Source organism: Cherax quadricarinatus, chromosome 39 (genome assembly GCF_038502225.1).
Source record: "Cherax quadricarinatus isolate ZL_2023a chromosome 39, ASM3850222v1, whole genome shotgun sequence".
Lineage (NCBI taxonomy): Eukaryota > Metazoa > Arthropoda > Malacostraca > Decapoda > Parastacidae > Cherax > Cherax quadricarinatus.
Genome location: NC_091330.1, coordinates 15,072,950 through 15,100,521, shown reverse-complemented (window position 1 = coordinate 15,100,521; position 27,572 = coordinate 15,072,950). Strand labels below are relative to the sequence as shown.

At 46.3% G+C, this 27,572-nt stretch overlaps 1 protein-coding gene across 5 annotated transcripts in view; it reads right to left on the bottom strand.

The window, feature by feature from the left end:
* tup (LIM1_Isl and LIM2_Isl domain-containing protein tup) overlaps window positions 1-27,572 on the bottom strand; it is a 112,475-nt gene that overhangs the window by 12,750 nt on the left and 72,153 nt on the right. For all 5 annotated transcript variants that reach the window (XM_070092437.1, XM_070092438.1, XM_070092439.1 and 2 more), the window contains one exon: window positions 11,869-12,084. In XM_070092437.1, the coding sequence (XP_069948538.1) occupies window positions 11,869-12,084 (216 nt within the window). The remainder of the gene's footprint in view (window positions 1-11,868; window positions 12,085-27,572) is intronic.

Sequence of the window (27,572 nt, the reverse complement as noted above, 5' to 3'; positions counted from 1 at the left end):
AGCTGTAACAACAACAGCTTAGCAACAGCTGTAACAACAACAGCTTAGCAACAGCTGTAACAACAACAGCTTAGCAACAGCTGTAACAACAGCAGCTTAGCAACAGCTGTAACAACAACAGCTTAGCAACAGCTGTAACAACAGCAGCTTAGCAGCAGCTGTAACAACAGCAGCTTAGCAGCAGCTGTAACAACAGCAGCTTAGCAGCAGCTGTAACAACAGCAGCTTAGCAGCAGCTGTAACAACAGCAGCTTAGCAGCAGCTGTAACAACAACAGCTTAGCAGCAGCTGTAACAACAACAGCTTAGCAGCAGCTGTAACAACAAAAGCTTAGCAGCAGCTGTAACAACAAAAGCTTAGCAGCAGCTGTAACAACAACAGCTTAGCAGCAGCTGTAACAACAACAGCTTAGCAGCAGCTGTAACAACAACAGCTTAGCAGCAGCTGTAACAACAACAGCTTAGCAGCAGCTGTAACAACAACAGCTTAGCAGCAGCTGTAACAACAACAGCTTAGCAGCAGCTGTAACAACAACAGCTTAGCAGCAGCTGTAACAACAACAGCTTAGCAGCAGCTGTAACAACAACAGCTTAGCAGCAGCTGTAACAACAACAGCTTAGCAGCAGCTGTAACAACAACAGCTTAGCAGCAGCTGTAACAACAACAGCTTAGCAGCAGCTGTAACAACAACAGCTTAGCAGCAGCTGTAACAACAACAGCTTAGCAGCAGCTGTAACAACAACAGCTTAGCAGCAGCTGTAACAATAACAGCTTAGCAACAGCTGTAACAACAACAGCTTAGCAGCAGCTGTAACAACAACAGCTTAGCAGCAGCTGTAACAATGACAGCTTAGCAGCAGCTGTAACAACAACAGCTTAGCAGCAGCTGTAACAATGACAGCTTAGCAGCAGCTGTAACAACAACAGCTTAGCAGCAGCTGTAACAACAACAGCTTAGCAGCAGCTGTAACAACAGCTTAGCAGCAGCTGTAACGACAACAGCTTAGCAGCAGCTGTAACAACAACAGCTTAGCAGCAGCTGTAACAACAACAGCTTAGCAGCAGCTGTAACAATGACAGCTTAGCAGCAGCTGTAACAACAGCTTAGCAGCAGCTGTAACAAAGACAGCTTAGCAGCAGCTGTAACAACAGCTTAGCAGCAGCTGTAACAACAGCTTAGCAGCTGTAACAACAACAGCAGCAGCTAACCAGCAGTGCCAGAAACCACAGCTCACCTTCAGTCCTGTACCACATAACCAGAATGCTTAGTATATAAACCCACGTATACAGTGAGTGTTGCAAACCAACAACAGAAACACGAGTAAAGGTGCAGCAAAACAACCACGCCGCTATCAGTACGACGTTTCGCCCACGTGAGGTGAAACATCGAAGTAACAGAGGTCTCCCTCTACCGCTTACTGGCCACGCTAAGCTTCAAGATAACACAGGTTATCTTGTTTACTTAAAAGAAGTATGCTTAAGAAATATGTACAGCTTGAAATTCGTAATTTTGACCTGAAAAATATTTAGAGGTATTAAAAATCTAAAAAATGATGGGGGGGGATTAGGAATAAAAACGAATAAAAAAATATGTTAAATCTTAGAAATTCTGTCAAGATTCAAAGTTTTGGGGGTCCGGAAATTGAATTAGAGGAGTTTCTCTAAGATCTACACTGAGCTCTGGGTAGAGCTGCGTCAGGTATTGATAAAGCTCACGAGTGAAACTGTCTGGTATACAGAGGTAGTGGTTAAAAGTGGCTTCCGTTGTGGTGGGAGGTAAGTGCCTTGTGAGAGAACGAGAGGTAAAGAGAGACAAGACTATGTAAACACACACACACACACACACCCTCCCTCCTCCCCCCGTAGCCACAAACAACACTTTACAACGACAACAATAACAAAACGGGAGTTGGGGATCTGCAGAGAGGGAGAGGAGAGAGAGAGAGAGAGAGAGAGAGAGAGAGAGAGAGAGAGAGAGAGAGAGAGAGAGAGAGAGGAGAGGTGGGGATGGGCAATGAAGATAGTCGGGAATAAGTTGTGAAATGGAAATGACACCCATCCTCTGTACAAAGATTGTATCTCGCTGCAATAAAATAATTATTACAGTAATTCGTAAACAATCTCTGCTATAAACACACACAAACACACACACACACACACACACACACACACACACACACACACACACACACACACACACACACACTTGACCCATCATAAGAGCAAGATATGCCCACTTCTCGTAGGCTCGAGTCCTCTGAGTGAGAGTACTCAGTGTGTGCTCAGAGTGAGGGTACTCCAGGTAAGCGAACTTGCCTCGTATGCACAACTAAACCAAACATCCAGAATTAGAGGCGTAATACAGTCGTAGTGATAGTAGCTGTACCAGGAATAACTGTTGTAGTTAACGATGTAGCAATAGTGGTAGTAGCAGTAGCAGCAGTAATAATACCAGCAGCAGTAACCAGGAACAGCAGCAGTAGCAGTAACCAGGAACAGCAGCAGTAGCAGTAACCAGGAACAGCAGCAGTAGCAGTAACCAGGAACAGCAGCAGTAGCAGTAACCAGGAACAGCAGCAGTAGCAGTAACCAGGAACAGCAGCAGTGGTGGGTTACGTCAGCAGTAATAACAGCAGCATTACTAGTAAATAACAGTAGTAAATATGTAGTAGAAGTAGCAGTAGTAAAGACTATTAGTGGTAGTAGTAACGATGTAGTAATAGTGAAGATGTAGTAGCAGTACTAGTACAGATGTAGTAATAGTGAAGATGTAGTAGCAGTACTAGTACAGATGTAGTAATAGTGAAGATGTAGTAGCAGTACTAGTACAGATGTAGTAATAGTGAAGATGTAGTAGCAGTACTAGTACAGATGTAGTAATAGCAGTAAAGATTTTACAGTAAAGATGGGGCTAGTGATGTTACGGCCGGGTATGAGTGGCTAGGTATGAGTGGCTAGGTATGAGTGGCCGGGTATGAGTGGCTAGGTATGAGTGGCCGGGTATGAGTGGCCAGGTATGAGTGGCTAGGTATGAGTGGCCGGGTATGAGTGGCTAGGTATGAGTGGCCGGGTATGAGTGGCTAGGTATGAGTGGCCGGGTATGAGTGGCCAGGTATGAGTGGCTAGGTATGAGTGGCCGGGTATGAGTGGCTAGGTATGAGTGGCCGGGTATGAGTGGCCAGGTATGAGTGGCTAGGTATGAGTGGCCAGGTATGAGTGGCCAGGTATGAGTGGCCAGGTATGAGTGGCCAGGTATGAGTGGCCAGGTATGAGTGGCTAGGTATGAGTGGCCGGGTATGAGTGGCTAGGTATGAGTGGCCGGGTATGAGTGGCCAGGTATGAGTGGCTAGGTATGAGTGGCCGGGTATGAGTGGCCAGGTATGAGTGGCCAGGTATGAGTGGCTAGGTATGAGTGGCCGGGTATGAGTGGCTAGGTATGAGTGGCCGGGTATGAGTGGCCAGGTATGAGTGGCTAGGTATGAGTGGCCGGGTATGAGTGGCCAGGTATGAGTGGCTAGGTATGAGTGGCCGGGTATGAGTGGCCGGGTATGAGTGGCTAGGTATGAGTGGCCGGGTATGAGTGGCCGGGTATGAGTGGCCGGGTATGAGTGGCCAGGTATGAGTGGCTAGGTATGAGTGGCCGGGTATGAGCGGCCGGGTATGAGTGGCCGGGTATGAGTGGCCAGGTATGAGTGGCTAGGTATGAGTGGCCGGGTATGAGTGGCCAGGTATGAGTGGCTAGGTATGAGTGGCCGGGTATGAGTGGCCGGGTATGAGTGGCTAGGTATGAGTGGCCGGGTATGAGTGGCCGGGTATGAGTGGCCGGGTATGAGTGGCCGGGTATGAGTGGCCGGGTATGAGTGGCTAGGTATGAGTGGCCGGGTATGAGTGGCCGGGTATGAGTGGCTAGGTATGAGTGGCCGGGTATGAGTGGCCGGGTATGAGTGGCCGGGTATGAGTGGCTAGGTATGAGTGGCCGGGTATGAGTGGCCGGGTATGAGTGGCTAGGTATGAGTGGCCGGGTATGAGTGGCCGGGTATGAGTGGCTAGGTATGAGTGGCCGGGTATGAGTGGCCGGGTATGAGTGGCCGGGTATGAGTGGCCGGGTATGAGTGGCCGGGTATGAGTGGCCGGGTATGAGTGGCCGGGTATGAGTGGCTAGGTATGAGTGGCCGGGTATGAGTGGCTAGGTATGAGTGGCCGGGTATGAGTGGCCGGGTATGAGTGGCCGGGTATGAGTGGCCGGTTATGAGTGGCTAGGTATGAGTGGCCGGGTATGAGTGGCCGGGTATGAGTGGCTAGGTATGAGTGGCCGGGTATGAGTGGCTAGGTATGAGTGGCCGGGTATGAGTGGCCGGGTATGAGTGGCTAGGTATGAGTGGCCGGATATGAGTGGCTAGGTATGAGTGGCCGGGTATGAGTGGCTAGGTATGAGTGGCCGGGTATGAGTGGCCGGGTATGAGTGGCCGGGTATGAGTGGCCGGGTATGAGTGGCTAGGTATGAGTGGCCGGGTATGAGTGGCCGGGTATGAGTGGCTAGGTATGAGTGGCCGGGTATGAGTGGCTAGGTATGAGTGGCCGGGTATGAGTGGCCGGGTATGAGTGGCTAGGTATGAGTGGCCGGGTATGAGTGGCTAGGTATGAGTGGCCGGGTATGAGTGGCCGGGTATGAGTGGCTAGGTATGAGTGGCCAGGTATGAGTGGCTAGGTATGAGTGGCCGGGTATGAGTGGCTAGGTATGAGTGGCCGGGTATGAGTGGCCGGGTATGAGTGGCTAGGTATGAGTGGCCGGGTATGAGTGGCTAGGTATGAGTGGCCGGGTATGAGTGGCTAGGTATGAGTGGCCGGGTATGAGTGGCTAGGTATGAGTGGCCGGGTATGAGTGGCTAGGTATGAGTGGCCGGGTATGAGTGGCTAGGTATGAGTGGCCGGGTATGAGTGGCTAGGTATGAGTGGCCGGGTATGAGTGGCTAGGTATGAGTGGCCGGGTATGAGTGGCCGGGTATGAGTGGCCGGGTATGAGTGGCCGGGTATGAGTGGCCGGGTATGAGTGGCTGGGTATGAGTGGCCGGGTATGAGTGGCCGGGTATGAGTGGCCGGGTATGAGTGGCCGGGTATGAGTGGCCGGGTATGAGTGGCTAGGTATGAGTGGCCGGGTATGAGTGGCCGGGTATGAGTGGCCGGGTATGAGTGGCCGGGTATGAGTGGCCGGGTATGAGTGGCTAGGTATGAGTGGCCGGGTATGAGTGGCCGGGTATGAGTGGCCGGGTATGAGTGGCCGGGTATGAGTGGCTAGGTATGAGTGGCCGGGTATGAGTGGCCGGGTATGAGTGGCAACACATCATATCTCACAGATGAACGTAAATTAACCGGCAGGCTGGACCAGGTGATATAATCTCCTCTCCTGATTCTTCAAGTGATTCTCTCTCTCTCTCTCTCTCTCATAACATTGTAAGGGTATATAAAAATTTTATTTTTTTATATTTTTTCAGGTGTGAGACGAGTTATGCAGCAGAGATAAAAAAAATTTTTATCTCAGATATTTTAAAAGTTAAAATGGCTAGTAGCCATTTAGAAAATGGCTCTCGTACTCAACGGGCCTTGAGCTGTGTCTTAACATAATTCAGATATGCTCAGTACTAGGAATTGTTTTTTATGAAGGACACGTTTCGCTCACCTAGAGCTTTTTCTTGATTTATGGGGAAAACTACGACGTAGAGTGGGGGAGCAACACGTCACCCCTCCTCCTCCCCAACATCTGGGCGAGGCCACGACGTAGAGTGGGGGAGCAACACGTCACCCCTCCTCCTCCCCAACATCTGGGCGAGGCCACGACGTAGAGTGGGGGAGCAACACGTCACCCCTCCTCCTCCCCAACATCTGGGTGAGGCCACGACGTAGAGTGGGGTAGCAACACGTCACCCCTCCTCCTCCCCAACATCTGGGCGAGGCCACGACGTAGAGTGGGGAGCAACACGTCACTCCTCCTCCTCCCCAACATCTGGGTGAGGCCACGACGTAGAGTGGGGGAGCAACACGTCACTCCTCCTCCTCCCCAACATCTGGGTGAGGCCACGACGTAGAGTGGGGGAGCAACACGTCACTCCTCATCCTCCCAAACATCTGGGCGAGGCCACTACGTAGAGTGGGGGAGCAACACGTCACTCCTCCTCCCAAACATCTGGGCGAGGCCACGACGTAGAGTGGGGGAGCAACACGAGCAGATAACCATCACAGGAACTGCATGTCGCTCCCTATTAATGTCTGGGGGAGGAAGGGAGGTAGGGAGCCCAGCTACGACCCCTCCACTACGTCTCCCTCTCTACTTCCACCCCTTCACTACCTACCCTTAGTCTGTAATTCTCAATGTATATGTGGGTGTATATAAATGAATGTATATTATATATACATTATACTATATATATATATATATATATATATATATATATATATATATATATATATATATATATATATATATATATATATATATATATATATGCAAGGAATTCGCGAGAGCATGCGAAATATACACAAACACTGATCTCTGGCTGAAGGAGACTCGAACCTACGAACCTTAGGACAAGGTACGCAGTGCTTTACCAATCTACCCACACTGGACAATACCTTGGCGTGTATATATATACACACACGCACACACTAGCCACCTAGGGATGTAAATCTTTAGCTCTGGATCTTTCGTATTCTTGTGGGTCGTCAAGAGCTATGCTATGTTGCAAGACAGCAACAGCTATCATTAATACTTTCTGCCTTGCCTCAGAGAATCTCCCTATCTGTTGCTGTCTTGCAACATTGTATAGCTCCTGACGACGCTCAATAGTACGAAAGATCTAGAGCTAAGGATTTCCATCCCCGTGTGACTTGTTATGCATTATTAAGATCGCATGTTTGTGATTTAAACACCATAAAAATACAATACCTAGTGAACAAGAATCCAGTACTTTGTTCATTTATGTACAGTACTTTGTTCATTCATGTACAGTACTTTGTTCATTCATGTACAGTACTTTGTTCATTCATGTACAGTACTTTGTTCATTAATGTACAGTACTTTGTTCATTAATGTACAGTACTTTGTTCATTCATGTACAGTACTTTGTTCATTCATGTAAGGGATACAGACACTGTGTAGACTGGACTACTGCCAAAGAATAACTTCCCTGTAATTCAACGAAATGTTATGGAATCATGTCTTATCAGAGATGAGGTTACCTGGAGCGCAATATATTTCAAACTTGTGTTCTGGAATGTATAAACCTGAGAGTTTTATGCTCTAAAATATTGTCTAATATTCTGGAATTTATACACAAATTTTCGTTTGCCTTATTCGGCAAGAAGAGCGTGCTATTTAAGCCAAAATTTTACTCGTGTGTGTGTGTGTGTGTGTGTGTATATATATATATATATATATATATATATATATATATATATATATATGTCGTGCCGAATATGTAAAACTGGTCAATTAGCAAGAACTCATTTAAAATTAAGTCCTTTCCGAAATTTTCTCTTATACGTTTAAAGATATATTTTTTCATAAATGTTGATGTAAAAATTTATAATTTTGCACCAAAAGAATCTTAGAAAACTTACCTAACCTTATTACAAGAAGAACAATTTATTTTAGCCTAATCCAAATAAATATATTTTAGATTTGTTTACAATAATTTAATACGAAACAAACACAGTGAAATATATTTTTTCGTTAGGTTCAGAATGATTTTGGCGAAATTATTGCATACACAAATTTTCACTTATCCTGTATGGCAAGATGAACGTTGCTATTTAAGCCAAGATCGCAAGTTCTGCCTATTCGGCACGACATATATATATATATATATATATATATATAATATATATATATATATATATATATATATATATATATGAATGGGTGATGAATGTTGCAGCGAGGAGAAGGCTGGAGGCAGTGGAGATGTCATGTCTGAGGGCAATGTGTGGTGTGAATATAATGCAGAGAATTCGTAGTTTGGAAGTTAGGAGGAGGTGCGGGATTACCAAAACTGTTGTCCAGAGGGCTGAGGAAGGGTTGTTGAGGTGGTTCGGACATGTAGAGAGAATGGAGCGAAACAGAATGACTTCAAGAGTGTATCAGTCTGTAGTGGAAGGAAGGCGGGGTAGGGGTCGGCCTAGGAAGGGTTGGAGGGAGGGGGTAAAGGAGGTTTTGTGTGCGAGGGGCTTGGACTTCCAGCAGGCATGCGTGAGCGTGTTTGATAGGAGTGAATGGAGACAAATGGTTTTTAATACTTGACGTGCTGTTGGAGTGTGAGCAAAGTAACATTTATGAAGGGATTCAGGGAAACCGGCAGGCCGGACTTGAGTCCTGGAGATGGGAAGTACAGTGCCTGCACTCTGAAGGAGGGGTGTTAATGTTGCAGTTTAAAAACTGTAGTGTAAAGCACCCTTCTGGCAAGACAGTGATGGAGTGAATGATGGTGAAAGTTTTTCTTTTTCGGGCCACCCTGCCTTGGTGGGAATCGGCCGGTGTGATAATAAAAAAAATAATAATATATATATATATATACATATATATATATACATATATATATATATACATATATATATATATATATATATATACATATATATATATATACATATATATATATATATATATATATATATATATATATATTTATATTTATATATATATATATATATATATATATATATATATATTTATATATATATATATATATAATTTTTGCGTGTAGTTAGTTATCTGCACTTCCGCAGGTCACCGCCCCGGCGGCGCTCTCCCAGACCAAGTGAATCAATTTAAAATCGAGAAAGGGGGTGGTTTAACTCCAGTTCCTGGAATCAAAAGCCCATGATCAAGACATGTGCGACAGTTGCGTGTCTTTATTGATTAAACGTTTCGCCTACACAGTAGGTTTCTTCAGTCAAATACAGAGGAAGCAGGTGTGGTAGTGAAATAAAGATGTAATCAGTCCATCAACCTTGGAGAAAAAGGGTCTGAGGTGGTCAGTCCCTCAGCCTGGAGAAGAGTTCAGTTCCATGGTCTGGAACAATATCGTTCCAGAAGTGACAGGTGGTTGTTAGAGGCGGTGATGAGGTTTTGGTGTAAAATGGCTTTAAATATTTTGTAATTGCTGACACTGTGCAGTGTGGAACTTGCATAATATTAAGTTCATAATTTCATGTGAGGGCCGCATATGGCCTAGAAGGGCCACATGCGGGCCACAGGTTGGGGAGCCCCGCATACACTCCCACACCTCAGACAACAAATCACCCGCAAAAACTCATCATTACTGGATTAAAATTCCCACCGGTACAGTCATGTGACAACGTGTGGGTGATCACGCTAATCCGCCCCCCTACCCCCAACACCCACACCACGGACACGGACCAAGACTAAACCAATTCACCACAACATGGGTGGGTCACCTTACATAAAGCGTCGTCTCCCGACCGTCACCCAGGTGAGTCGACCGTGCTGGACTGCTCTCTCAACGTAGTTACTTAACCTAACCTAATCTCTAAGTTAAATTAGGTCAAGTCAGATGAGGTTAAATTTAAGTCAGGTTTGGTTGAGTTACACTGTTAGGATAGAATTGATTAAGTTAGGGCAACTGTTATCTGCGTATTTTTACAAATTCCCTTCTCACGGTACTGATGATGGTTTCTCTACCATCCATTTCTATCTATAGTATAGTGTATAATAATAATAATAATAATAATAATAATAATAATAATAATAATAATAGTCTATATTTCTACATGTACATGGTATACAGTGCTAGCTGACATCAATGACATATTACTATACAGAAAGCCACTTGTTATGCTGAGCATTACGGGCAAATTAGGTCAATTTTGTCACAGGATGCGACCCACACCAGTCGAGTAACTGTTAGGTGAACAGGGACAGCAGGTTTCTTTAGGAAATACGTCCAAATGTTTCCAACTGCACCGGGAATCGACCCCCGGACCTCAATGTGTGAGCAATCGAGTTATGAGACACCCGAGAATAAATATATATATATATATATATATATATATATATATATATATATATATATATATATATATAGGTAGTAGGTTGGTAGACAGCAACCGCCCAGGGAGGTACTACCGTCCTGCCAAGTGAGTGTAAAACGAAAGCCTGTAATTGTTTTACATGATGGTAGGATTGCTGATGTCTTTTGTCTGTCTCATAAATATGCAAGATTACAGGTACGTCTTGCTACTTCTACTTACACTTAGGTCACACTACACATACATGTACACATTTATTTATACACACTCATCTGAGTTTTCTTTGATTTTATCTTAATAGTTCTTGGTCTTATTAATTTTCCTTTTATATCCATGGGGAAGTGGAATAAGAATCTTTCCTCCGTAAGCCATGCGTGTTGTAAAAGTCAACTAAAATGCCGGGAACAATGGGCTAGTAACCCCTTTTCCTGTAAAGATTACTAAAAAGAATAAGAAGAAGAAAATTGTTTTCTTTCTTTTTTGGGTCACCCTGCCTCGGTGGGAGACGGCCGACTTGTTGAAAAAAAAAATAATATATATATATATATATATATATATATATATATATATATATATAAATTTTCTCAGCCAGAGATCAGTGTTTGTGTATATTTCGCCTGCTCTTGCGAATTCCTTGCATTGTTAAAATCTCTAGTAAGGCTGATGCATGCAGGGGATGAGATGAAAAGCTGTAAGCCTTCTCCCTGAAAGCTGGCTGCCTTGGATCAAAGTCTAGCGCAAGCTGGACTTCAAGGTATTGGTCCAGTGTGGGTATATTGGTAAAGCACTGCGCACATTGTTCCAAGGTTCGAGTCTTCTTCAGCCAGAGATCTGTGTACATATATATATATATATATATATATATATATATATATATATATATATATATATATATGCGCAACTTGCGATTTTGGCTTAAATAGCAACGCACTTCTTGCCCAATAAGGCAAGCGAAAATTTGTGTATACAATATTTCGCAAAAATCATTCTGAAACTAACGAGACAATTATATTTCATTGTGTTTATGTATTGTTAAATTATTGTAAACTTATCTAAAATATATTTAGCTGGATTAGACTAAATTAAATTACGCTTGTTATAAAAAGGTTAGGCAAGTTTTCTAAGGTTCTTTTAGTACAAAAATTAGTAATTTTTACATTAACATAAATGACATATTTTAAATGTTTAAGAGAAAATTTTAGGACTTAATTTTAAATGAGTTCGTGCTAACTGACCAGTTTTACCTATTCGCCACGACGTATATACACACAATTTGTTTGCACTCGCCTATATGTGCTTGCAGGGGTCGAGTCTTATCTCCTTTGTGTGTGTGTACTCACCTAGCTGAGGTTGCAGGGGTCGAGTCCAAGCTCCTGGCCCCGCCTCTTCACTGGTCACTACTAGGTCACTCTCCCTGAACCGTGAGCTTTATCATACCTTTGCTTAAAGCTATGTATGGATTCTGCCTCCACTACATGTGTGTGTGTGTGTGTGTGTGTGTGTGTGTGTGTGTGTACTCTTGTATCCTCTTAAAACACAAACGTATGAGCGTATGACCGGTAGTGCTGCCGGAGGTCACCGACCCCGCAGCCCGGTCCCAGACCAGGCTTCCTAAGCGCTAGCCTGATCAATCAGGCTGTTAGTACCCGCCTCCCGCAACCCAACGCATGCACCACAGACTGGCTGATCAGGAACGCATTTCAGGAATTTGTCAAAAGTTCCCTCTTGAAGACAGCTGGGGGAAGGGGGTGGCTATTCACCTTTACACATTAAGAAAATACGTATGCAAAAGTGCGCCTACCAAAACCCCCGGGCCTATGTACGCACCTGCTGAACCAGCTGCTGGTACTGAGGGGTCGAGGGGTCGAGCCTCTCCAGGTCGTGAGTGAGGGCGAACTCCGTCAGGGATTTCCAGGGCGGCTGGTAGGCAGTGACGTCGACTGGGCCGCCCATGCCCACGCCCATGGGCGCCCCGTCGTGCCGGATGGGCGAGGACGCCACCATGGGCACGCCAGTGATGCCTTGCAGCGCCATCTGCTTCTCCTGGGGAAGAGACGAAGAAGATTGGGAGATTAATTTACCACGGGTGTCTGATCTTACGTGGGTGGTTAGTACCCAGGAGCAGAGCCAGGGTGGGAAGGCATGAAGGAGGGATAGAGAAGAGGAGAGGAGGAGGATAAAGAAGAGAGAAGTATGAGAAATAGGGGGAAAAATAGTTGGATATACTAGAGATAGAAAGAGAAATAACGAGTGACGATGGCTTCATAACGTATTTCATTATTGGGGTAACGGCCACAGGAGCAACATCAACGGAAGTACCACATGGAGTAGCAGCCATTGAAACAGCGAGAGCAGTAACGACAACACTGGAAGAAGCAGTAACGAGAGAAGCAGAAACAGCCACGGCAGCAGCAGCATCACACTAAACAGTATCACGAGATGAGGAAAATCATGAGGGACTCGAACCTGAGGCAGAGTGGAGGGGGGGTGAACCTGCAGATGTGAACACGGGGACACGCGTGCACATGGGATGCGCCCGTGTGTACACAAGAGGCGCGTGTACACAAACGTGTGAGTGTAGGGTGTGTGTTCCCACGGCTGAGTGTACTACACCCCCCCCAACGCCCCCTGGGCAATCAATTGTGTCAACACTCCCTTCCACAGCCTCCATCTCTGCCTTCCTTCCTTCAGTGCCTCCTCAGTGTCTTCCTTCAGTGCCTCCTCAGTGTCTTCCTTCAGTGCCTCCTCAGTGTCTTCCTTCAGTGCCTCCTCAGTGTCTTCCTTCAGTGCCTCCTCAGTGTCTTCCTTCAGTGCCTCCTCAGTGTCTTCCTTCAGTGCCTCCTCAGTGTCTTCCTTCAGTGCCTCCTCAGTGTCTTCCTTCAGTGCCTCCTCAGTGTCTTCCTTCAGTGCCTCCTCAGTGTCTTCCTTCAGTGCCTCCTCAGTGTCTTCCTTCAGTGCCTCCTCAGTGTCTTCCTTCAGTGCCTCCTCAGTGTCTTCCTTCAGTGCCTCCTCAATGTCTTCCTTCAGTGCCTCCTCAATGTCTTCCTTCAGTGCCTCCTCAATGTCTTCCTTCAGTGTCTTCCTTCAGTGCCTCCTCAGTGTCTTCCTTCAGTGCCTCCTCAGTGTCTTCCTACACTGCCCTTGATTGCTGTACATTCACACTAACACTGCTTCCACTGTTCTTCTCTATCTCTACCTCGGTATTGTGTATAAACATTATCTCTCAGTCCACAGCAGGATTCGAACCTGCACACTCTGTATCAGAGTACACAGTACTTTGATAAAGAGTGTGCAGGTTCGAATCCTGCTGTGAACCGAGAGATAATGTTTGTTAAATGTTCGCCCGTTTGCGAAATGTATTGATATATATATATATATATATATATATATATATATATATATATATATATATATATATATATATATATATATATATATATATATATATATATATATATATATATATATATATATATATATATATATTATATATATATATAAATGCAAAGGGGACAAAAGAGAGTGCAAAAATTATAGGAGGATAAGTCTGTTGAGTATACCTGGTAAAGTGTATGGTAGAGTTATTATTGAAAGAATTAAAAGTAAGACTGAGAATAGGATAGCAGATGAACAAGGAGGCTTTAGGAAAGGTAGGGGGTGTGTGGACCAGGTGTTTACAGTGAAACATATAAGTGAACAGTATTTAGATAAGGCTAAAGAGGTCTTTGTGGCATTTATGGATTTGGAAAAGGCGTATGACAGGGTGGATAGGGGGGCAATGTGGCAGATGTTGCAGGTGTATGGTGTAGGAGGTAGGTTACTGAAAGCAGTGAAGAGTTTTTACGAGGATAGTGAGGCTCAAGTTAGAGTACATAGGAAAGAGGGAAATTATTTCCCAGTAAAAGTAGGCCTTAGACAGGGATGTGTGATGTCACCGTGGTTGTTTAATATATTTATAGATGGGGTTGTAAGAGAAGTAAATGCGAGGGTCTTGACAAGAGGCGTGGAGTTAAAAGATAAGGAATCAGTAGTAGCGGTAGTCAGAATACTACAAGAGTCACGTCCTGGGTCCAGGGACTCGGACGCAAAGTATTGATAGCTAAACAAGTTAGAGTGGTAATGAACTATTTATATGTATAAATAAATCGTATCCGCTTAAAAAATCGTAATACCGCGAAAGACAGTGTTGGGTTCCTTGTAGTGTTGGGTTCCTTGTAGTGTTGGGTTCCCTGCAGTGTTGGGTTCCCTGCAGTGTTGGGTTCCTTGTAGTGTTGGGTTCCTTGTAGTGTTGGGTTCCTTGTAGTGTTGGGTTCCCTGCAGTGTTGGGTTCCTTGTAGTGTTGGGTTCCTTGTAGTGTTGGGTTCCTTGTAGTGTTGGGTTCCCTGCAGTGTTGGGTTCCCTGCAGTGTTGGGTTCCCTGCAGTGTTGGGTTCCCTGCAGTGTTGGGTTCCTTGTAGTGTTGGGTTCCTTGTAGTGTTGGGTTCCCTGCAGTGTTGGGTTCCTTGTAGTGTTGGGTTCCTTGTAGTGTTGGGTTCCCTGCAGTGTTGGGTTCCTTGTAGTGTTGGGTTCCTTGTAGTGTTGGGTTCCTTGTAGTGTTGGGTTCCCTGCAGTGTTGGGTTCCCTGCAGTGTTGGGTTCCCTGCAGTGTTGGGTTCCTTGTAGTGTTGGGTTCCTTGTAGTGTTGGGTTCCTTGTAGTGTTGGGTTCCCTGCAGTGTTGGGTTCCCTGCAGTGTTGGGTTCCTTGTAGTGTTGGGTTCCTTGTAGTGTTGGGTTCCTTGTAGTGTTGGGTTCCCTGCAGTGTTGGGTTCCTTGTAGTGTTGGGTTCCTTGTAGTGTTGGGTTCCCTGCAGTGTTGGGTTCCCTGCAGTGTTGGGTTCCCTGCAGTGTTGGGTTCCTTGTAGTGTTGGGTTCCTTGTAGTGTTGGGTTCCTTGTAGTGTTGGGTTCCCTGCAGTGTTGGGTTCCTTGTAGTGTTGGGTTCCTTGTAGTGTTGGGTTCCTTGTAGTGTTGGGTTCCTTGTAGTGTTGGGTTCCCTGCAGTGTTGGGTTCCTTGTAGTGTTGGGTTCCTTGTAGTGTTGGGTTCCCTGCAGTGTTGGGTTCCCTGCAGTGTTGGGTTCCTTGTAGTGTTGGGTTCCTTGTAGTGTTGGGTTCCTTGTAGTGTTGGGTTCCTTGTAGTGTTGGGTTCCTTGTAGTGTTGGGTTCCCTGCAGTGTTGGGTTCCTTGTAGTGTTGGGTTCCTTGTAGTGTTGGGTTCCTTGTAGTGTTGGGTTCCTTGTAGTGTTGGGTTCCTTGTAGTGTTGGGTTCCCTGCAGTGTTGGGTTCCTTGTAGTGTTGGGTTCCTTGTAGTGTTGGGTTCCCTGCAGTGTTGGGTTCCCTGCAGTGTTGGGTTCCTTGTAGTGTTGGGTTCCTTGTAGTGTTGGGTTCCCTGCAGTGTTGGGTTCCCTGCAGTGTTGGGTTCCTTGTAGTTTTGGGTTCCTTGTAGTGTTGGGTTCCCAGCAGTGTTGGGTTCCCTGCAGTGTTGGGTTCCCTGCAGTGCTGGGTTCCCTGTAGTGCTGGGTTCCCTGTAGTGTTGGGTTCCTTGTAGTGTTGGGTTCCTTGTAGTGTTGGGTTCCCTGCAGTGTTGGGTTCCTTGCAGTGTTGGGTTCCTTGCAGTGTTGGGTTCCCTGCAGTGTTGGGTTCCCTGCAGTGTTGGGTTCCCTGCAGTGTTGGGTTCCCTGCAGTGTTGGGTTCCCTGCAGTGTTGGGTTCCCTGCAGTGTTGGGTTCCCTGCAGTGTTGGGTTCCTTGCAGTGTTGGTTCCCTGCAGTGTTGGGTTCCCTGCAGTGTTGGGTTCCCTGCAGTGTTGGGTTCCCTGCAGTGTTGGGTTCCCTGCAGTGTTGGGTTCCCTGCAGTGTTGGGTTCCCTGCAGTGTTGGGTTCCTTGTAGTGTTGGGTTCCCTGCAGTGTTGGGTTCCCTGCAGCGTTGGGTTCCTTGTAGTGTTGGGTTCCTTGTAGTGTTGGGTTCATTGTAGTGTTGGGTTCCTTGCAGTGTTGGGTTCCTTGCAGTGTTGGGTTCCTTGTAGTGTTGGGTTCCCTGCAGTGTTGGGTTCCCTGCAGTGTTGGGTTTCCTGCAGTGCTGGGTTCCCTGCAGTGCTGGGTTCCTTGTAGTGTTGGGTTCCCTGCAGTGTTGGGTTCCTTGCAGTGTTGGGTTCCTTGTAGTGTTGGGTTCCTTGTAGTGTTGGGTTCCTTGCAGTGCTGGGTTCCTTGTAGTGTTGGGTTCCTTGCAGTGTTGGGTTCCTTGTAGTGTTGGGTTCCCTGCAGTGCTGGGTTCCTTGTAGTGTTGGGTTCCTTGTAGTGTTGGGTTCCTTGCAGTGTTGGGTTCCTAGTGTTGGGTTCCCTGCAGTGTTGGGTTCCTTGCAGTGTTGGGTTCCTTGTAGTGTTGGGTTCCCTGCAGTGTTGGGTTCCCTGCAGTGTTGGGTTCCTTGTAGTGTTGGATTCCCTGCATTGTTGGGTTCCTTGTAGGGAAATGCTTGCCTCACCAACAGTCTTCCTTCCAGTCACTCCAAACTTGTGATACGGATAACTGTACTCTCAACAATTACTTATACAGAGAAGAGATACCGAGTATCATGAGTGGTATCAGTCACCGGCTTGGGACAAGTTATGACAGGTTATATGAATGTGTATAACATAGTAAACAGCTAGTGGTGGTACCTAGACAGCTTCCTGTAGCTTCTGGAGGAATGAGAGATCTAACACTCGGTTATGAATCTAATTTCCAGTATATTTTTATTGAGCACGCTTATAAACAGCAGTGAGCGGTTACACCATTGTGTACGATAGCAACATTGTAGAATTACCAAGTGTGTAGGTGCCTGATTCTGCATTTATACTCGGGAAACGTTTACAGTGTGCAGCTACTCTATTATATATAACAGATATAGAGAGGGAACCAGTCTAGTTATGCTTCCCTCTAGTGTTCCATCACGGGGCCAAGAGATGTCACTCGACCCCTGCAACCACAACTAGGTGAGTATATGATGGGCCGCCGTCATAGTTCACACAGAACTGGTTGCCTACACGAGGAAATGAAATCTGTTGATTCGAGCCGCCGAGACTCAGTACGTAAATGGACTGGAAGAACCAATTGCAAATCTTGTGGGCAAGACAGCCAAGGTTGCAACACTGAGGCGCATCTCTCAACTGATCCATAGCAATGGTTCCAGAACTGTGTACGTTGCACAGTATGCACCACTCTCCTGGTTTGCTTAACATTTCGACAAAGCCTTATAAACCAGAGATATGTGGGTGGTGTAACTCTTGTATACATTGCCAACATTTTTAAAGTCCCAGGCATGATCTTTGTAACCCATACAGATTTAGTGTTTTTTGTTTTTTACAAGGAGGCCTGGTCGTGGACCGGGCCGCGGGGGCGTTGATCCCCGGAATGCCCTCCAGGTAGGTATACTAAACTGGGCCAACTTGATGGACTGCTATTTGACCATAAGACGGGCAGCTATCAGCGGTTTTACTCTGGCTGTGCTCACATCAATGACATTCCATCAGCGGATTTTTTTCAGTTAGAATGATTAAAGTTTGTGACATTCTTCACCATACTGACAAACACCAGGTCAAGAGACTTACGTGGTGTGATACCCGATAAAATACACATTCATAGATTACTTATGAAAATATATAGCTGGTTGCTGAGGAACTGTCGCTTCTTAAATTAAATGTACAAACTCCTGTTTTAACTACAGTGTGCGTGTGTGTGTGTGTGTGTGTGTGTGTGTGTACTCGCCTAGTTGTACTCACCTAGTTGAGGTTGCAGGGGTCGAGTCCAAGCTCCTGGCCCCCCCGCCTCTTCACTGGTCGCTACTAGGTCACTCTCCCTGAACCTTGAGCTTTATCATACCTCTGCTTAAAGCTATGTATGGATCCTGCCTCCACTACATCGCTTCCCAAACTATTCCACTTCCTGACTACTCTGTGGCTGAAGAAATACTTCCTAACATCCCTGTGATTCATCTGTGTCTTCAACTTCCAACTGTGTCCCCTTGTTGCTGTGTCCAGTCTCTGGAACATCCTGTCTTTGTCCACCTTGTCAATTCCTCTCAGTATTTTGCATGTCGTTATCATGTCTCCCCTATCTCTCCTGTCCTCCAATGTCGTCAGGTTGATTTCCCTTAACCTGTGTGTGTGTGTACTCACCTATTTGTACTCACCTATTTGTGGTTGCAGGGGTCGATTCATAGCTCCTGGCCCCACCTCTTCACTGATTGCTACTAGGTCCTCTCTCTCCCTGCTCCATGAGCTTTATCATACCTCGCCTTAAAACTATGTATGGTTCCCGCCTCCACTACTTCACTTTCTAGGCTATTCCACGGCTTGACTACTCTATGAGTGAAGAAATACTGTGTGTGTGTGTGTGTGTGTGTGTGTGTGTGTGTGTGTGTGTGTGTGTGTGTGTGTGTGTGTGAGAGAGAGAGAGAGAGAGAGAGAGAGAGAGAGAGAGAGAGAGAGAGAGTGTTGATGTTAGCAGAGGGCCGTGGAGGACAAATACTACCCTCAGTATAGTGTTACCTTCCTCTCCCTCCCTTCCCTTCTCTCTACGCTCCCTTCTCCCTATCCCACCCTCTCCTTCCCCATACTCCCATCTATCTATCCCTACCCTATCTCCCAATTCTGCCCGTTTATTTCCTTGCTTCTACCAACCTGTCTCTTACTCCATCTTTGGTCCTCACTAAAGAAAATATATTACGTTATTAAATTTACAGGGAAGCGCTAAATCCATAAGGGTCACAAGCGCTTCAGACATGGGAAGCAATCAGGCTTGATCCCAGGAAGCGAAGGGTAGCTCCAGGTACCTGGATCAAGAGATCTTCAACAACGTCACACTGTATGCAGGATCCCTTTTTTCTTATCGTTAAAGAGACCTGGTAAAGCTGTCACCAGCACAAGCTTAATGTCACGTCAGTGTGCAAGCTTAAACATCTGTCACGTCAGTAAACATATCTGACCGAGAGACAGGTAAACATTTTTAATGCAGTTTTAAACATTGACAAAATAATTAACATTTCAGGAAGTCTCATCCTCGAAACACTCAAGGATAAATAAACAATCTTGCTGTAATAACCCAGGATATTCAAGGTTCTGCTTGAAGGTAGCAGGACTATGTCTTGCGGCTGGCACACACAATATTCAAGGTTCTGCTTGAAGGTAGCAGGACTATGTCTTGCGGCTGGCACACACAATATTCAAGGTTCTGCTTGAAGGTAGCAGGACTATGTCTTGCGGCTGGCACACACAATATTCAAGGTTCTGCTTAAAGGTAGCAGGACTATGTCTTGCGGCTGGCACACACAATATTCAAGGTTCTGCTTGAAGGTAGCAGGACTATGTCTTGCGGCTGGCACACACAATATTCAAGGTTCTAGTTGAAGGTAGCAGGACTATGTCTTGCGGCTGGCACACACAATATTCAAGGTTCTAGTTGAAGGTAGCAGGACTATGTCTTGCGGCTGGCACACACAATATTCAAGGTTCTAGTTGAAGGTAGCAGGACTGTCTTGCGGCTGGCACACACAATATTCAAGGTTCTAGTTGAAGGTAGCAGGACTATGTCTTGCGGCTGGCACACACAATATTCAAGGTTCTAGTTGAAGGTAGCAGGACTATGTCTTGCGGCTGGCACACACAATATTCAAGGTTCTAGTTGAAGGTAGCAGGACTATGTCTTGCGGCTGGCATACACAATATTCAAGGTTCTGCTTGAAGGTAGCAGGACTATGTCTTGCGGCTGGCACACACAATATTCAAGGTTCTAGTTGAAGGTAGCAGGACTATGTCTTGCGGCTGGCACACACAATATTCAAGGTTCTAGTTGAAGGTAGCAGGACTATGTCTTGCGGCTGGCACACACAATATTCAAGGTTCTAGTTGAAGGTTGCAGGACTATGCTTGGTGGAAAGTACACAGCCAGTCCATTACTGCCGTGTGGTTGACCGGACAGGTGGTAGACCCCCTGCCTCCCTCCGCCGCCCACACGGCTCTGATTACACCCACGGCAGCCGCCCACCCCCAAAAAATACGTCTGGTTATCTGGATCAAAAGCCGCGCCCGGCAGATTTTCCTCCAAATATTGACTCTGTTCCTAATGACTTGGGTCTTTAGAGTTGAATTGTCGGTCAAACACAGCGGCCGACGGGGCCATTGAAGTTACCTTAAAAAGCGTGGCTCTCCCCCGTCTCCCGCAGATCCAATGTAAATTGTCATGTGATGTTTGTGGGTGAGGGATGGGAGGGAGGGGGATCAGGGGAGGGGAAGGTGAGGAGGGGGGATATCATCGGCACCACACCACCACCCTCAACCCCTTCTCTCGACTGTCAGTGCCACAATTACCACAACCACCAGTACAGACAACCACCATTACCGCCACCACCTCCCCTACGCCATACTACGGCTACCACTTCCCCCATCCGAGTATCACACCACTTCCACCATAACATGATTGAAATGCTTCTACAATCCAGCAGTAACAGCTTCGTTGATCAGGTCGTGATCCACCAGACGGCCTGGTTATGGACCGGGCCGCGGGGGCGTTGATCCCTGGAATATCCCCCAGGTAGACTCCAGGTAGGTAGACCTCCAGCATCACACACTATTACCCCCTAGAGCACAATCACCCTTCCCACACCACCCCATCCCCCCAATCCTTCCCCACTACCCACACAACCCCTCCCCACATCCCCCACTATCTCAGTGAGAAAGAGCGAAATTCTTAGGCGTGAAATTAGCGGGATTTACAGACTGCTTACTTTAGCGGGTGGCGCTAGTGATGATGGGAGGGGGACGGGGAGGGGAGTAGGGGAGGGGAGAAGTAAGGGGAAGAGAGAGAAATCTTGCTTTTAAGGGAAGGATGAAGAAGGGTTAGAGATACAAGGAAAGAAAGATGATTGAAGAAAAGGGGAATGATAGAGAAGATGCGATAGTTAAAATTAGTAATTACTGAACCAGTGTGTGTGTGTGTGTGTGTGTGTGTGTGTGTGTGTGTGTGTGTTTGTGTGTTTGTGTGTGTGTGTGTGTGTGTGTGTGTGTTTGTATGTGTTTGTATGTGTTTGTGTGTGTGTGTGTGTGTGTGTGTGTGTGTGTGTGTGTGTGTGTGTATGTGTGTGTGTGTGTGTGTGTGTGTGTGTGTACTCACCTAATTGTGGTTGCAGGGGTCGAGACTCAGCTCCTGGCCCCGCCTCTTCACTGATCGCTACTGGATCCTCTCTCTCTCTGCTTCCTGAGCTTTGTCATACCTCTTCTTAAAACTATGTATGGTTCCTGCCTCCACTACTTCACTTGCTAGGCTATTCCACTTGCTGACAACTCTATGACTGAAGAAATACTTCCTAACGTCCCTGTGACTCGTCTGAGTCTTCAGCTTCTAGTTGTGACCCCTTGTCCCTGTGTCCCCTCTCTGGAACATCCTATCTCTGTCCACCTTGTCTATTCACCGCAGTATCTTTTATGTCGTTATCATGTCTCCCCTGACCCTTCTGTCCTCCAGTGTCGTCAGTCCGATTTCCCTTAACCTTTCCTCGTACGACATTCCCTTGAGCTCTGGGACTAGTCTTGTTGCAAACCTTTGTACTTTCTCTAACTTCTTGACGTGCTTGACCAGGTGTGGGTTCCAGACTGGTGCTGCATACTCCAGTATGGGCCTAACATACACAGTGTACAGTGTCTTGAACGATTCCTTATTAAGGTATCGGAACGCTATTCTCAGGTTTGCCAGGCGCCCGTATGCTGCAGCGGTTATTTGGTTGATGTGTGCCTCCGGTGATGTGCTCGGTGTTATGGTCACCCCAAGGTCTTTCTCCCTGAGTGAGGTCTGTAGTCTTTGTCCACCTAGCCTATACTCTGTCTGCGGTCTTCTTTGCCCCTCCCCAATCTTCATGACTTTGCATTTGGCTGGATTGAATTCGAGAAGCCACTTGCTGGACCACATGTCCAGCCTGTCCAGGTCTCTTTGCAGTCCTGCCTCATCCTCGTCCGATTTAATTCTTCTCATCAACTTCACGTCATCTGCGAACAGGGACACTTCAGAGTCTATTCCTTCCATCATGTCGTTCACATATATCAAAAATAGCACTGGACCTAGAACTGACCCCTGTGGGACCCCGCTCGTAACAGGCGCCCACTGTGATACCTCTTCACGTACCATGACTCGTTGCTGCCTCCCTGTCAGGTATTCCCTTATCCATTGCAGTGCCCTCCCTTTTACGTGCGCCTGATCCTCCAGCTTCTGCACTAATCTCTTGTGGGGAACTGTGTCAAAGGCCTTCCTGCAGTCTAGGAAAACGCAATCTACCCAACCCTCTCTCTCGTGTCTTACTTCTGTTACCTTGTCATAAAACTCCAGAAGGTTTGTGATACAAGATTTGCCTTCCATGAACCCATGCTGATTTTCATTTATAATCTTGTTCCTTTCCAGGTGTTCGACCACTCTCCTCCTGATAATCTTCTCCATGACTTTGCACACAATACATGTCAGAGACACAGGTCTGTAGTTTAGTGCCTCGTTTCTGTTTCCTTTCTTAAATATGGGGACTACATTAGCTGTCTTCCATTTCCCAGGTAGTTGCCCAGTTTCAAGGGATGTGTTGAAGATTGTGGTTAGAGGCACGCACAGCATCTCTGCTCCTTCTCTAAGGACCCATGGGGAGATGTCCGGTCCCATCGCCTTTGAGGTGTCAAGGTCACTTAAGAGCTTCTTCACCTCCTCCTCAGTTGTTCGTATGTCATCCAACACTTGTTGGTATATTCCCTCTTGATGTTCCCTTCTGTGCTGTCTTCCCACAGCCCTTCCTGTCTCTTCTGTAAAAACTTCCTTAAATCTCCTGTTCAGCTCCTCACATACCTCCTGATCATTTCTTGTGAGTTCTCCACCTTCTGTCCTTAATCTGATCACCTGGTCTTTGACTGTTGTCTTCCTCCTGATGTGGCTACACAACAGTTTCGGGTCAGTCTTAATTCTCGATGCTATGTCATTTTCATACTGTCGCTGGGCCTCCCTCCTTACCTGTGCATACTCATTCCTGGCTCTGCGACTGATCTCCCTATTTTCGTGTGTTCTCTGCCTTCTGTACTTTTTCCATTCTCTATTGCACTTTGTTTTTGCCTCCTTACACCGTCGGGTAAACCAGGGGCTCGTTCTGGTCTTCTCGTTGTTACTGTTGCCCTTGGGAATAAACCTTTCCACTGCCTCCTTGCATTTTGTTGTTACATATTCCATCATTTCATTTACTGGCTTTCCTGCCAGTTATCTGTCCCACTGGACCTCCCGCAGGAAGTTCTTCAACCCTATGTAGTCCCCTCTTTTATAGTCAGGCTTTTCCCATTCAACTCCTGTTATTCTCTCCACTTGCAGCTCTACTATGTATTCAAAGCACAGAACCACGTGGTCGCTAGCTCCTAGGGGACTCATACTTGATGTCCTCAATATCTGAGCTGCCCAGGGTGAACACAAGGTCCAATCTTGCTGGTTCATCCTCCCCTCTCACTCTGGTAGTGTCCTTAACATGTTGGTGTGTGTGTGCGTGTATGTGTGTGTATGTGTGTGTGTGTATGTGTGTGTGTGTGTGTGTGTGTGTGTGTGTGTGTGTGTGTGTGTGTGTGTGTGTGTATGTGTGTGTGAATGTGTGTGTGTGTGTGTGTATGTGTGTGTGAATGTGTGTGTGTGTGTGTGTGTGTGTGTGTGTGTGTGTGTGTGTACTCACCTAGTTGAGGTTGCAGGGGTCGAGTCCTATCTCCTGGCCCCGCCTCTTCACTGGTCTCTACTAGGTCACTGTCCCTGAACCATGAGCTTTATCATACCTCTGCTTAAAGCTATGTATGGATCCTGCCTCCTCTACATCGCTTCCCAAACTATTCCACTTCGTGACTACTCTGTGGCTGAAGAAATACTTCCTAACATCCCTGTGATTCATCTGTGTCTTCAACTTCCAACTGTGTCCCCTTGTTACTGTGTCCAATCTTTGGAACATCCGGTCTTTGTCCACCTTGTCAATTCCTCTCAGTATTTTGTATGTCGTTATCATGTCCCCCCAATTTCTCCTGTCATCCAGTGTCGTCAGGTCGATTTCCCTTAACTTCTCCTCGTAGGACACACCCCTTAACTCTGGGACTAGTCTTGTTGCAAACCTTTGCACTTTCTCTAGTTTCTTTACGTGCTTGGCTAGGTGTGAGTTCCAAACTGGTGCCGCATACTCCAATATGGGCCTAACGTACACGGTATACAGGGTCCTGATTATTATTATTATATTATTATAATCAAGGGGGAAGCGCTAAACCCGGAGGATTATACAGCTACAGGGTCCTGAACGATTCCTTATAAAGATGTTGGAATGCTGTTCTGAGGTTTGCTAGGCGCCCATATGCTGCAGCCGTTATTTGGTTGATGTGCGCTTCAGGAGATGTGCCTGGTGTTATACTCACCCCAAGATCTTTTTCCTTGAGTGAGGTTTGTAATCTCTGGCCCCTAGACTGTACTCCGTCTGCGGTCTTCTTTGCCCTTCCCCAATCTTCATGACATTGCAATTGGTGGGGTTGAACTCCAGGAGCCAATTGCTGGACCAGGTCTGCAGCCTGTCCAGATCCCTTTGTAGTTCTGCCTGGTCTTCGACCGTATGAATTCTTACCATTAACTTCACGTCATCTGCAAACAGGGACACTTCGGAGTCTATTCCTTCAGTCATGTCGTTCACAAATACCAGAAACAGCACTGGTCCTAGGACTGACCAATGTCGGACCCCGCTGGTCACAGGTGCCCACTCTGACACCTCGCCACGTACCATGACTCGCTGCTGTCTTCCTGACAAGTATTCCTTGATCCTTCCCTGTGTGTGTGTGTGTGTGTGTGTGTGTGTGTGTGTGTGTGTGTGTGTGTGTGTTTACCTGGAGTTTACCTGGAGAGAGTTCCGGGGGTCAACGCCCCCGCGGCCCGGTCTGTGACCAGGCCTCCAGGTGGATCAGAGCCTGATCAACCAGGCTGTTGCTGCTGGCTGCACGCAAACCAACGTACGAGCCACAGCCCGGCTGGTCAGGAACCGACTTTAGGTGCTTGTCCAGTGCCAGCTTGAAGACTGCCAGGGGTCTGTTGGTAATCCCCCTTATGTATGCTGGGAGGCAGTTGAACAGTCTCGGGCCCCTGACACTTATTGTATGGTCTCTTAACGTGCTAGTGACACCCCTGCTTTTCATTGGGGGGATGTTGCATTGTCTGCCAAGTCTTTTGCTTTCGTAGTGAGTGATTTTCGTGTGCAAGTTCGGTATTAGTCCCTCTAGGATTTTCCAGGTGTATATAATCATGTATCTCTCCCGCCTGCGTTCCAGGGAATACAGGTTTAGGAACCTCAAGCGCTCCCAGTAATTGAGGTGTTTTATCTCCGTTATGCGCGCCGTGAAGGTTCTCTGTACATTTTCTAGGTCAGCAATTTCACCTGCCTTGAAAGGTGCTGTTAGTGTGCAGCAATATTCCAGCCTAGATAGAACAAGTGACCTGAAGAGTGTCATCATGGGCTTGGCATCCCTAGTTTTGAAGGTTCTCATTATCCATCCTGTCATTTTTCTAGCAGATGCGATTGATACAATGTTATGGTCCTTGAAGGTGAGATCCTCCGACATGATCACTCCCAGGTCTTTGACGTTGGTGTTTCGCTCTATTTTGTGGCCAGAATTTGTTTTGTACTCTGATGAAGATTTAATTTCCTCGTGTTTACCATATCTGAGTAATTGAAATTTCTCATCGTTGAACTTCATATTGTTTTCTGCAGCCCACTGAAAGATTTGGTTGATGTCCGCCTGGAGCCTTGCAGTGTCTGCAATGGAAGACGCTGTCATGCAGATTCGGGTGTCATCTGCAAAGGAAGACACGGTGCTGTGGCTGACATCCTTGTCTATGTCGGATATGAGGATGAGGAACAAGATGGGAGCGAGTACTGTGCCTTGTGGAACAGAGCTTTTCACCGTAGCTGCCTCGGACTTTACTGTTGACGACTACTCTCTGTGTTCTGTTAGTGAGGAAATTATAGATCCAACGACCGACTTTTCCTGTTATTCCTTTAGCACGCATTTTGTGCGCTATTACGCCATGGTCACACTTGTCGAAAGCTTTTGCAAAGTCTGTATATATTACATCTGCATTCTTTATGTCTTCTAGTGCATTTAGGACCTTGTCGTAGTGATCCAATAGTTGAGACAGACAGGAGCGACCTGTTCTAAACCCATGTTGCCCTGGGTTGTGTAACTGATGGGTTTCTAGATGGGTGGTGATCTTGCTTCTTAGGACCCTTTCAAAGATTTTTATGATATGGGATGTTAGTGCTATCGGTCTGTAGTTCTTTGCTGTTGCTTTACTGCCCCCTTTGTGGAGTGGGGCTATGTCTGTTGTTTTTAGTAACTGTGGGACGACCCCCGTGTCCATGCTCCCTCTCCATAGGATGGAAAAGGCTCGTGATAGGGGCTTCTTGCAGTTCTTGATGAACACGGAGTTCCATGAGTCTGGCCCTGGGGCAGAGTGCATGGGCATGTCATTTATCGCCTGTTCGAAGTCATTTGGCGTCAGGATAACATCGGATAGGCTTGCGTTAACCAAATTTTGTGGCTCTCTGATAAAAAATTCATTTTGATCTTCGACTCTCAGTCTAGCTTGCTACAAACTGAGTCATATTGGGACTTGAGTAGCTCACTCATTTCCTTGCTGTCATCTGTGTAGGACCCATCTTGTTTAAGTAGGGGCCCAATACTGGACGTTGTTCTCGACTTTGATTTGGCATAGGAGAAGAAATACTTTGGGTTTCTTTCGATTTCATTTATGGCTTTTAGTTCTTCCCGCGATTCCTGACTTCTATAAGTGTGTGTGTATGTCGTGCCGAATAGGTAAAACTTGCGAGTTTGGCTTAAATAGCAACGCTCTTCTTGCCGAATAAGGCAAGCGAAAATTTGTGTATGCAATAATTTCGCAAAAAATCATTGTGAACGTAACGAAAAAAAAAATTCATTGTGTTTGTTTATTATATATTTAGTTGAATTAGGCTAAATTATATTGTGCTCGTTATAATACGATTAAGTAAGTTTTCTAAGGTTTCTTTGGTACAAAATTATTAATTTTTAATTTAACATAAATGAAAAAATATGTAACTTTAAACGTATAAGAGAAAATTTTAGAAAGGACAATTTTCAATTAGTTCTTACTAACTGACCAATTTTACCTATTCGGCACGACATTATATATATACACTGCTTGACTCACATTACTCCCTCCATGTTCCTCCATCATTACAGCATCACGTGACATGTTTGTTTATATTTACTCAGAATACCGAGTAGCTCCCTCACCCTAGCTGCTCCCTCACCCTACTTCCTCACTCACCCTAGCTGCTCACTCACCCTACTTCCTCACTCACCCTAGCTGCTCACTCACCCTACTTCCTCACTCACCCTAGCTGCTCCCTCACCCTACTTCCTCACTCACCCTAGCTGCTCCCTCACCCTACTTCCTCACTCACCCTAGC